At 38.2% G+C, this 12,500-nt stretch overlaps 1 protein-coding gene across 2 annotated transcripts in view; it reads left to right on the top strand.

The window, feature by feature from the left end:
* The window catches only part of cdca8 (cell division cycle associated 8), a 14,143-nt gene extending 5,050 nt beyond the window's left edge, over positions 1–9,093 (top strand). The window contains exons 7-11 of one of the 2 annotated variants that reach the window (XM_079878903.1): positions 1,077–1,159; positions 1,236–1,331; positions 1,932–2,061; positions 5,577–5,663; positions 8,633–9,093. In XM_079878903.1, the coding sequence (XP_079735029.1) occupies positions 1,077–1,159; positions 1,236–1,331; positions 1,932–2,061; positions 5,577–5,663; positions 8,633–8,668 (432 nt within the window). In that variant the 3' untranslated portion in view covers positions 8,669–9,093. The remainder of the gene's footprint in view (positions 1–1,076; positions 1,160–1,235; positions 1,332–1,931; positions 2,062–5,576; positions 5,664–8,632) is intronic. The other variant, XM_079878902.1, reaches the window with a different exon arrangement.
* The last annotated feature ends 3,407 nt before the right edge of the window (positions 9,094–12,500 follow it).

Here is a 12,500-nt window from a genome sequence, read left to right as displayed (position 1 = left end):
ATGTGCCTGACCGGACTCGGGGGACTTTGTTGAATGAGACAACACGCGAGGGGAGGGGGAACAAAAGCAAGGAGGCGGAGGAGGGCGAGCACAGCAGAGAGAAGGCAAACAAGCAAAGTGGCGAAATCAGAATTAAATATAAACAATATATCGATATATACGATATGTCAATCCATATCGAGTTTAAAAAATATCTCGATATATCGTAAATATCGAGATATCGCCCACCCCTAATACTCTCTATAGCTATTTTTTTCTTGCCAACTAAGTGCTATAGCCTACATTATGGTCATTAAATGGCTTTCCTGAGGTAAATGTGACATAATTGTTCTCCAGCTGTTATATTGACCTCTTCACGCTGATGAAAAACACTGATCGATATTATGTATGAGGAATATACATTTCGGTAAGTTGTACTGTATCTTTCAACATTGTTCGTGTTTTTCTTTACTATTAGCTAGAGATCGATCATCGCATCTTCACGTGCGCTAGGGATCTGTCACGTAACATTTACAAGCGCCAAAACGGTATTTATTGTTTGAATATCGTAATAAAATTGACAGAATCTGAGAGCTGAGATTTTTTTATATCATAAAGTAACCTGCTCTAGTCTGTCGGTCTCCGTGTCCTCTTTGCTTCGCGATTTTTCTGTGCGTGAGAGCGTGTGAAAAGTGTCAATTGCGTGTGTCTCACGGTGAATGCGTGAGAGTTGGCAGCACTTCAACACGTGTGTTTTTTTCTTTCGCTTGGAAAGCCGAGCTGACGTGACATGGGGGCGTGACAGCATCGACGATTCCATTTTTTGATTCGATAATCGAGATTGAGCATTAATTTCGATCGATTTCGATTTAAAATCGAAATCGTGACACCCTTAATATGAAAGTGTACGCTTATATTTATGCATTTGACACATGAATTCAAGGTCTACTTTTTATCAGTTCTTGCATTCCCTAGGAATCAAACTCATGGCGCTTCCCTCCCGAGTGCATTTACTGTTTACACTACAGTTATTTGCGTTTAAGGAAGCGGTTTGTGTACAGAAGCCTAACTCTCTCTCTTTAATGTGTGTAATGCAGAAGAAAGCCTCAAAGAAGGCGCCTTCAACATCCAAGAAGGCCAAAGCTCTCTCCATCAGCAAGCAGAGCAACACCATCCAGAGGTAAACACACCACACCATCCTCCCGCTTTACTCCCGACGCCAGTGGTGTGTCAGTCCGTCTGCTCTGTGTTCGCAGATCTACGAGGAAGCCTCTGATCACTCCTGCGAGGAGTTTCCTCGAGTCTTCGGTCATCGGCTCCACGCCGCTCATCACGCCGCGCTTCGACCCGAGGTCAGTGGCTGCACGTTACGCGGCTTTGATTGTAATCGCTGGACTTTCCTTACACTCATGAAGAATTGTTTCATTACTAGTTGAATCAGCTTTTTTGAATGAATCTTTTGAGTGAATGATTCAATGACAAACACATTTAAGTCACTTGTCGCCACCTACTGGTGTAATTACTGCAGTCTATTTTCAAAATATCTAATTAAAATACTTAATTATAAATTTTTTTTTTTTTTTTAAATCAGATTGAGTGAATGATTCAATGACTCTCACTTGTTTCATAACTGGATGAATCAGTGTTTTTATACGAATCTCTTGAATGAATGATTCAATGACAAACAGTCACTTGTCGCCACCTACTGGTGTAACGATGAAATTGATACAATCTTTATTTGAAGCGTCAAGTTACTTTCAAAAGGTGATTTACTCTATTTTGATCGCTACTGTAAACATCAGTGTAAACCTTTATTCCAGGGCTTCTGTGATGATCTGCATGATTGTGAGATTATAATGAGACTGTGGGTTAAAGACCGTTTCCTGACTCTGCTCTCTCTGGATCAGAACGCAGATCTGAAGCTCTAGTGTTTAATGTGTTTTGTGTGTCAGATTGCCGAAGACTCCAGGATTGAGGCTTGCGCGTCACCGGGAGAAGATCTACAGCATGTCGGTCAACGGGTCTCCTATCGCTGGCGGTGGAGAAGACGTGGTCATCAGTGTCCCGCTGGGAAACGGAGAGGTCAGTGCTCGTGAAGAGGAGTCGAGATAAAAAATCGTGGAGATAAAAATAAATCCAAGTGAACAACAGCGTAGATTTATTAATGACTGATGTTATGAATCTGGTGAAGTGGCGTTCACACACTGCGTTCCCAGAGGAGCGTTATAAGCAACACACACTCACAGCACGCAGAGATGGAGTTTGAGAAACGCCTATAAATGATAACAGTGACACTATGAAACACAAACCGCATCAGACTTTGCGTTCTCAAACGCACGTTATTGGAAACCTAAACACACATCACATGCAGAGACTGAGTGTGTGTGAGCAGTGTTTACTGTGAGTGTGTGAGCAGTGTTTACTGTGAGTGTGTGAGCAGTGTTTACTGTGAGTGTGTGTGAGCAGTGTTTACTGTGAGTGTGTGTGAGCAGTGTTTACTGTGAGTGTGTGTGAGCAGTGTTTACTGTGAGTGTGTGTGAGCAGTGTTTGCTGTGAGTGTGTGTGAGCAGTGTTTGCTGTGAGTGTGTGTGAGCAGCGTTTGCTGTGAGTGTGTGTGAGCAGTGTTACTGTGAGTGTGTTACTGTGATCGAGCTGAGGAGTATGTGATCTCTAGGGCTGCCCCCGACTAAAGATATTCTTAGTCGACTAACACTCCTGCATTTTAGCGATTAGTCGAATAATCGTTCATTTATGATATTAATATAAAAACTTGCGTATATACAAGGAAAGGTATAGTCCAAGTTGAAGTTTAACACTTCCATATGACAGAAAATGCTAAAGCATGATATTAGCGCGTTCAAAATGAAAATTAAGCGCTTAAAACAGAATAGTAAAGCGTTTAAAGTATACAGCGCTTACGGACACAAAAATCAGTGGCCGGAACGTTAGGCTAATTATAACATAAAAACAGCAATCAGACTGTCTGTGCATTTTAATAATTTATTATCAAAAATACAAACTGTAACAGTTACATGTCAAAAAAAAAAAAAACAGTTTTGAATAAAATAAACTAAAATTCGTTCTTTAAAATAAATTAAATAAACTCATTAGTAACTTAGGCCTAGTACAAAACAAGGCAAAAAATAAAATAAAATAAAAAAATACTGTAGCAAAAACGCTGTTTGGTATAAAAATACAGTGGAAAATTAATATAATTTTTATATTGTTCAAAAGGAAAATTAACAAAAACGAACAATTTAATAAATGCACATGGCACATCGCACAACGCCAAAACTTAGAATAAAAAAGAAGGCGGCAAACAAATCAACAGCCTAAGTATTTGATTAAATTGTTTAGAACAACTATATTTAAGACAAAATGTGGAACAAATAATTTAAAGAATATCAGAGCAAAAATATCAGAGCAAAGCCGCAAACTGCCATTAAGACGACGGATGAGTCTTGACCTGAAACAACAAATTGCAAACAGACTAATTTTTCTTACAGAATAAAAAACAACTTCTGCATTATATAAAAACGAATAAATAAAAATATGTATTTATTTATTTGTATAGCCTACCCGTTATAAAAATACCTGTTTTTTTATATATATATATATATATATATATATATATATAGCCTAACGGATAGCAAACAGAAACACTACAAAAAGGAAATTAAGCATTCTTACCTAAGCTTTCAATTCGATTTTATTTTTTTCATATTATGTGAGAGGAACACCAGCTTGTCCACATTGTTGGGAAGAAGGGAGCTTCTCGACTTGATCACAATGAAGCCGGCCTTTGAAAAGATGCGCTCTGATGGAGTGGATGTGGAAGGGACACAGTGGAGGCGTTTAAGGCGCCGTTCACATATCGCGCCTAAAAACGCGTAGAAAACGCTAGGCGCGCCGCGTTCTCCTTTTTCGAAAGGGCTAGGGCGGTTGCGCTCTGGAGGCGTCTGTCGTTGCTAAGCAACCATCAGCTGCACTCTCCGTTACAGTTGTCACGTGACCTACGGTGCGCTTGCGGCATTCTGAAAATTTGAGATGTTTTTCTAGATGCGAAGCGGACGCGCTTGGAAAAAACGAGGGGTCTGTACATATATAAAGTGCGCTTTGGTATACCGCGAGGCACGAGATCTCGTTGATCTCTCGTTGCTTTGATGTCATGTCATACACTGACTGCTCAGCCCCTGATTGCGTAATTTTTTCACGTGATTTTTTTTGCGACTAACCGACTAATGAAAATGTATTCATCCAAGCCCTCTTCATATCGACTAACGTTTAGTCGACTATTTGGGGGCAGCCCTAGTGATCTCACACATGTAAATAAAGCGTCGTGCTTCTCTGTGGAAAAACAGCACCATATATTTAACTGAATCGCAGCCTTTGTGATTTCACAATAGCACTGTGCTATATTATGATTTTAAATGGTTTCAGCCTTAGAAACCGGTGTAATGATGCGGTTCATGTGTTCTCGTCTGTGGGACGCTCCACTTCCAGTGTTTCGCCGGTCACTCGACACGGGTAACTCACTGTCGAGGTCTTCTGTAAATCGAGTGTATGAACGCCAGCGTGACACCATCTCCTCCTCTTCTTCATGGTGTCTGTCCTGGGTCTCACACAGAATGCTCTTTTATGACGGTATTTCACTCAAGGACTTTAGTAAGATTATGCCTGAAAAGGTTTTGTTTTTTATCATGTTAATTTAAAAAAAGTAATTGTGTAAGACAGGGTTCCCGCGGGTCCTTGAAAGTTTGTGAATCTGGAAAAAAAGATTTCAAGGCCCTGGAAAGTTCTTGAAAGTAAACGCACTCAGACACAGGTCCTGGAAACCGCTCGAATTTATTTTGTGCAGGAAGTTTTCTGGAAAAAATTCCGTATTCGCTCCGGTCCGCTAATGTGTTATTCCACCAACACTTCCTGGCCTATGCGCACTAGCTTGCTTGATTACCGTTAGTTACGCGCATTTACGTGTTGCGTCAAGTGTTTCCCGCTTTGAGGTGCTTTGTGTTGTGCGTTGCCATGACGTTCACAAAACTACTACGGTGGAACCTCAACGTTACACACACACACACACACACACACACACACACACACACACACACACACACACACACACACACACACACACACACACCATGAAACATTGCAAAAATAGGCTGGTTACATGAGCATAAGCTCGTCTCAACAGTCGTGCAAACGATCAGATCATTTGAATACACAGTTTAGGAGGATGTACCGAATATGCAAAACAGAAATACCACAAATAGAAGATCAGATCTGTCATATATGGCCAACAATAAATGCAAAAAATATTTTTTGCATAGTTTGACACATGAAAACTGTAACTGTGTAAGGTAACCTTGCTCTCTCTTGATATGTGTCCCCAACATTAATCCTTGAGTTTGAGGGTTTTGGACCTGGAAAGTCCTTGAATTTGAAGTTAACCGTGTTTGTTTGCTTGGTTTTATTGTTTATGATTTTGATGTTTATTTATATGATATTTGTATTTTTGTAATGCACTTTTTGCCATGAAAATAGCCGTAGATGCTGCCGTGGCATTAAATGAAACTGTGTCTGTGTTGCTGTTTCAGTGTGTTCAGCTGCTGGCCAGTGAGATGGACTCTGTAGATCTGAGCCGGCTGGATGAGAAAGCCCTGCAGAGCATCAGAACCCTGCAGGTACGCCTCGCACCACCAGAACACGGGGAACTGGGTTTCTGTGGGGCTTAAGTCACTCTAACTACATCATTAAAGGCTGAAATCAGAGCAGAAGTCTGAAACTCACGGTCATCGTGGCATTAAATGCTGCATGCTCTGCAAAAAATGTGCATCTTCCTCAGTATTTTCATCTTATTTTTCAATACAAGTATCTAGGCATCTTTAAATCAAGAAACATACATTTACCTGGTGTGGATGTGAATGTTTTTAGCAGAAAACACACACGAGCTGATGATATCTGTCAGAGTTATCAACTTCCCTTTGAGTTATGAAGATATTTCTGAGCTCTCGGATCGATGTTTGTTCTGTTTTAATCACCGACTCACTAAATTTCACAAATTCATTTGTTATAATTTTGCGTCTGCAGTAGGGCTGAACGATTTTGGAAAATAATCTAATTGCGATTTAGTTTTACCAATATTGCGATTGCGATTTAATATGCTATTATGTTTTTAAGATCTTTTATCTTTTCTATTATTCAACAAAAACAAGCAATAAATCATTGTAAAATAGGGAAGGGAATCTTTAGGCGCCTCATGAGCCGATCAAATTTTTTTCTTTAATTGATCTTATTAATAAAACTTAAAATATTTAATTACATAATTATAAGTAGACCTACTTATAATAATTACACATTAAAAAACTAAATTAATACAATTACATGTTAATAATTTTAACAAATATAGCTTCAAAACAAATAACAAAGAGGGGTATTCAAGTATTTAAGAGTAGGCTGTCTGAATGTTTTCATCTCTTTTGAAATTATAAGATGTGGTTTGTTCTGTCTGTTTAATAACATAAGATATAACTGACTGTCACATTAATTTCGCGTCATAAAAGCATTTTGAAATGCAAGTACATTTAACCATGTAGACGGAGTCGCTCACAGCCGCATGCTCAAACGCTCTTCGCAAAGCGCACGTGAGTATTACAAAGTAGCAAAAAAGTATGGAGTTGTAGCCTACAAAGCGGAGCCCTAGAGCAGGGGTCTCCAACACGTCGCTCGCGTGCTACCAGTCGCTCGTGGCTTGATATGAGCTAGCTCGCCAGAGGCCGTTCACATATCGCGTCTTTTGCGCGCTCAAGTTTGTTCAAATGTAGGCGCGCGGGCAAGCGTGCTCATAATTGAAGCGACGCACTCATTTTTTTACCAGGCGCAACGAGATGAGAAAAATCTAAACTTTTCAGAGTGCCGCAAACATTCAGGTCATGTGACAGGAACCAACCAATCACCCCTTTCCATAACAACATTGAAAGGTCAGTCAACATGAAGGATGGGGGCGCACCCAAACACTACTAATAAATATAAGCTAATGTGTAAATGTCAGTAATTTATCTTTTTTGACTCATTCATTTTATAAAAAAATTATTTAAAGGCTGAAATATGAGGTTTATCTTTGTATAAAACCTTTTTTGTCAAACTTTATTTGAACTTGTACATGTTAGTAGATAACATGTTGCAAGACACTCTTTTAAAATCTGGCCATCACTTTTAATGGTATTTTAATGTTTACGTAAACAAAAAGTGCATATTGATGCTAATCAATTTGTTATTTGCTATTTTTCGACATAAAACTTGTTGAATTGACTTCATTCTGTTGTATTAGTACTTTTTGAACAGGATTCTGTGATAACCGTGATAATTTTGGTCACTTTAATCATCTCATCATTTCCCCTCTAGTTATGATCAACTAAAATCAACAATAATTGTGTTTTTACAGTATAATATGCAAAAGTACAATTTTCTATAAAAAAAAACACACACACACATCAGCTAATCCTAGATAGATAGATAGATAGATAGATAGATAGATAGATAGATAGATAGATAGATAGATAGATAGATAGATAGATAGATAGATAGATAGATAGATAGATAGATAGATAGATAGATAGATAGATAGATAGATAGATAGATACTCTAATGATCCTGAGGTAACTATCTATCTAACTTGGATAATGCGTCGTGTAGGTCTTAAATTTCAATCTTTATGGTCTTAAAATGTCTTAAAAAGGTCTTAAATTTGACTTACTGAAACCTGCAGAAACCCTGTATATAAGCCAACTGCATTCCAAGACATATGATTCCTTCGAAGAACATTTGTGAGTAAAATGTCGGCGGGCGAGACCGCGCTCTACAAGAGTAACATCACGCAGACCGCGCGTATCTCATATCTTGTGCAATGAAGCCTGTGAATGTTCTTGTAATTCGCTTAAACTTTTCCGAACTTTATTAAAGATTATTTCTCGTAAGGTGTGTGTGTGTGTGTGACAGAGGAATTAGAAGGAAGCAGAATATGGTTGTTTATAAAGCACACGCGTCATCACGTATATGTGTTTAAAACTAAGCTCAGACATAAATCTGAAATTATCTTAATCGATACAGAATCGTTGGAGAGAATCTATAACACAATATCATATAAATTAAACATAAACTGTTATTTCCTGTAGCCAGGCCTATATGCGTAGCGTGCCAAGTTGATGCTTCATCTGCAGTGCAGACTGGTTTACTCTCGCGTGTCACATGACCAGACTGTAATCGCAGCTTTGCGGTTAAAAAAAATCGCATTTCATCATATCGCGATATTATCGCAAATGCAATTAATCGTTCAGCCCTAGTGTGCAGTAAATGTGTTGTCTGAGAATGTTGAGATATTTGTGCTGGAGAACGAGCTCTAGCTGAAGGTACAGTAGAAGAGATCTGCATGTTCCAGAGCGATTAGAGGCGTATTGTGTTTTCAAAGTGTGTGTTGCTGATTTCTCTCTGGACGTTTAGAGAACACACACACTGTTCCCTTCTGTTCCTTTACTGGCTCTTAATGTCTTTATAATGGTCTCTTTATAACACCTGCAGAAACCCTGTCAGATTGAGTGTGAACACCTCCTGTAAACTGCTGAACTCACAGCACATGTTGTTCTTTCTCATGCAGAATCGCCTCACGACTCTCTGCGGATCAGCGAAGTGAACTCTCCCTCAGCGCTGTGTGTGGAAGTGTGCACCCCCGTTTTATCCTTGTTTTATAACCATCTGTGGATTTTACTCCTTTTTTCCTTCATGTTTTCATGTGCTGTAGTTTCTTTGCTATGATCTTTTAAAAGGTAAATGTAAATAAGATTAGTTCTAGCCATCATCATCTGTGTTGTAACATGTTTTTGTAAATATGACTCTAAAAGGCCGTGATCCTCATCCCCGCTTCTCCTGCTTCTTTACACCAGCCTCGAGAGGCTTCACCAAACACTCACAAGCATTTATTTATATCACATGTGAGTATAAGCTAACCGGGCGCTTCAAGCTCTTAAGAAGAGTTACACACCAACAAAAGTCTGATAGCAAAGACTAATGTAAGTTAATATTCCTGTCCTTCACTGATATAAACACGAGAGTTTTCAGTGTTTATTAATAACCTAAAGCTCTATATTTCTACAGTATTGATGATCTCTAGATTGTGAATGCCTGAATTATGCTGTTCATCTCTTCAGTCACACACACGCACACACACACACACACACACACACACACACACACACACACACACACACGTTCTGTGGGACACAAAAGTTGAATATACTTTCTCTTAAATCTTAAACCGGTTAGTTTCAGAATGATCTTGACCGGATGTAGTTTTCCTCTATAATGACTCTTCGTACAGCTTTAGTTGTGGTTCATGTGCACATTAAGTTTATGTATGTGCTGAAGTTGAGTTATAAACTTTTGGAGGTTGAATAATTTTGCATATGGATGTTTAGATTGTTCTCGGAAACTCAACTGTTTCCAGAATCACTGGGATGTGCTCAAACTCTCTGTGATGGTGTACCGTTCGTTCACACAACCAGAGTCTGCACAGTTCAAGAGAAAACATGATACAAATATTATTAATCAGGTAATACTAAATATCTGAAATATTTTTTATTATTATTTCTTACATTTCTTTATTACATAATAAAATATAATATATGACATTTATTATTACAAATAATAAATATTTATTAATATTAATAAATATTGTTAATGTTATAATATTATTTTACACAATTATTTGCTGCATTTATCTGATTAAAAATACAAAAAAGAAGTAAAATTGTTAAATATTATGACGATTTAAAATAACTATTTTCTATTTTTATATATTTTAAAATTGAATTTATACCTGTGATCACTTACACATTACTGCAGTCTTCATATTAGAGTGATTTCTGAAGGATCATGTGACACTGAAGACTGGAGTAATGATGCTGAACATTCAGCTTTGATCACAGGAATAAATTACACTTTACTGTATATTCACATAGACAACAGCTGATTTACATTATAATATTATTTCACTGTTTTTACTGTATTTTTGGTAAATAACTGCAGCTTTGATGAGCAGAAGAGACTTTTAAAAACATTACAAATCTTACCGATCCAAAACTTTTGAACGGCAGTGTAAATAAATATACAGTATTCAACATGTGAAGTGGATCAAAATCGTTCATCAAAGTTATACATGAATTTTGATCAACACCCGTTCTTGTCTTGGACAACTCTGATGAACTTTGATCCACTTCAGATGTTGTCTACTGTATAAGTGCATGTGCGCCTGCGCTGCCCGTGTTTGCCACTAGAGGGCAGTGTGCGCATGTCCATATTCAACACTATTATCATAATTGTCCAAGGTCAGGCCAGAACAGCTGACTAAGATCCTGGTCAGTTTAGTCATTATTCAAACTCAAACTTTTATAAAATTAATATTCCAACATCAATAAAAAGAAGAGGAATAGCGCTAACAGCTCAGTCTCCTCTCATCCTCCGTGTCCGACCTTCAGGTTTGGGAAGAACTGGGAAATGCATCCAATTAGTGCTTGTTAATGCGACGCCCTCATTACAGGAGAGAGCGGGAGATGACCTCTGACCTCTGACCCTGAGGGATGAACAGAAGAGTTCAGATCCCGTTCTCACACTTCCACAGTTCTTCAGCTGGAAACCCTTTCCTCACTCCAGACATGAGAGGATTTGTTCGTATATATGAGGGAAAACTGTAAATCTAACCTTGTGTTTCATGTAATTGTACAATAAAATACTATTAAATGTATCATTTTAGGAATTAAAAAAAGAACAAAGCATAATTTACAGTGTAAAGCCATTTGTTCTTTCTCAGTATTTCTGTCTTGTTTTTTATTATTCTTAAGTTAAGATGCATTCACTGGAGAAGCAAATGAATGAAGATATGAAGTGAGTTTGTGCTTAAAACAAAAACAAATATCAGTCAGTGGAGTCAGAGAAATCACCTTCATTCAAAGAGAAAACTAGATTTAGAGAAAATCCAGCGTTTAATGTTGTTTATGTGTCTATGTGGTGTTTTTAATATGCTTTAAAGGGGGGGTACAATGGTGTTTCATGTATTCAGAGTTGTTTACAGTGTTAAAGAGATGGATTCTCATGCATAACATGGCCAAAGTTTTTAAAAAATATTTTGGACGAATAACGGAGAATTTCTGTGCCGAAAATCTTACTTCCGGGTTGGTACAAGTTTCGGCTGGTTTTTTTTCGACCGTGGATCTAATGACGTAGACCAGAGTGGAACTCCTTATATGAGCATTTCTCCCGGAAAAGCGCTCCCGCGAGCACGTCGACCAGAGGAGAGCGAGACCGCGCACATCAACAGGAAATCATCGGCAGCGCTGCCTAGTGTCTCCAATGTGTGTTTTTGGATGTGAGGGAAAGCTTCCCAAAGAACCCAGCGTTAGGAACAGTGGATGCAGATTGTTGTGTAGTTGTGTAGACTGTTTGTTCCCTGCATTTCGACGATGAATGTTTTATAAACAAAGCCCAGATCGACGGATTCTCTCTATGACTCTGGCTTCGCCCACACGGCCCGCCTCCAGACGCTCGGGTTTTTTCGGAAAGACTCGGTACAGCCTATCTTTAAACTAAAGAAACTAATAAAACTAAAGACTTTTTGGAGATATGAAGGATGCAATACTACTCTATAGGTACTCAAGATTAACAGGAGATTGAGTGAAAATGAGCATTTCACCCCCCCTTTAAGACAAAGCATGTGTAAGTTCATAAGTCGACAGCATTGCTGAGTATTTCCTCCTTAAAACTGCAGTGAACCAAAGACAGTCTCAAAAACACGCTTTGAAATCGCTGGTGTTTCTGGCGTCACAAACTACCTTGTAACCAATCAGATCAACGTGTGATCGTCAACCAGTGGATCTCTGAGCGGAGTCAGTGAGTGGAGGCGGGGCTCATTTGCATATTCATAGAACCGCGCATACTAAATGAGGCAAGGGTGTCGAGTTACATTCAAGATATTTTAAGGCATGAAGACATTTTTTTAAAGGGAAAATGTTTAAATATGTCATTTTGGTGATCAAATATGAGTTTTAAGGGATACAAGTATTGACTGCAGCAACATGCTAAATCATGCTAACAATGTTAAACAGTTTAACAAATTTGTAAATCATTCTAGCCACAACATGGTAGCTATGTGCTAATCATGACAACAACAAGTAAAATATGCTAGCAATATGTTAAATCATGTTAGCAAAATGCTAAACAGCAATGTGTTAAATCATGCTAGCAATCAACTCATGTTAGCAATGTCCTTAATCATGCTAGCAGAGTGCTAGAAACATGTTAGCATTGTACTAAATCATGCTAAAAAATGGAAACATGTTAGCAGCTTGTTAAAACATGTTAGCAATGTGCTAGAACATGCTATTACCATATTTTGAGTTAAATCTTTGAACTTTAAGCTTTTGAAAGCCAATTAAATTTTTCAGACAAGGCTTTGTCAAGCCAGCATCAAAGTT

The sequence above is a fragment of the Squalius cephalus genome, assembly GCF_949319135.1.
Source record: "Squalius cephalus genome assembly, chromosome: 8".
In the NCBI taxonomy this organism is placed as follows: Eukaryota; Metazoa; Chordata; class Actinopteri; order Cypriniformes; family Leuciscidae; genus Squalius; species Squalius cephalus.
The sequence above is the reverse complement of the archived record's forward strand: the minus strand, read 5'-3'. Positions and strand labels throughout refer to the sequence as shown.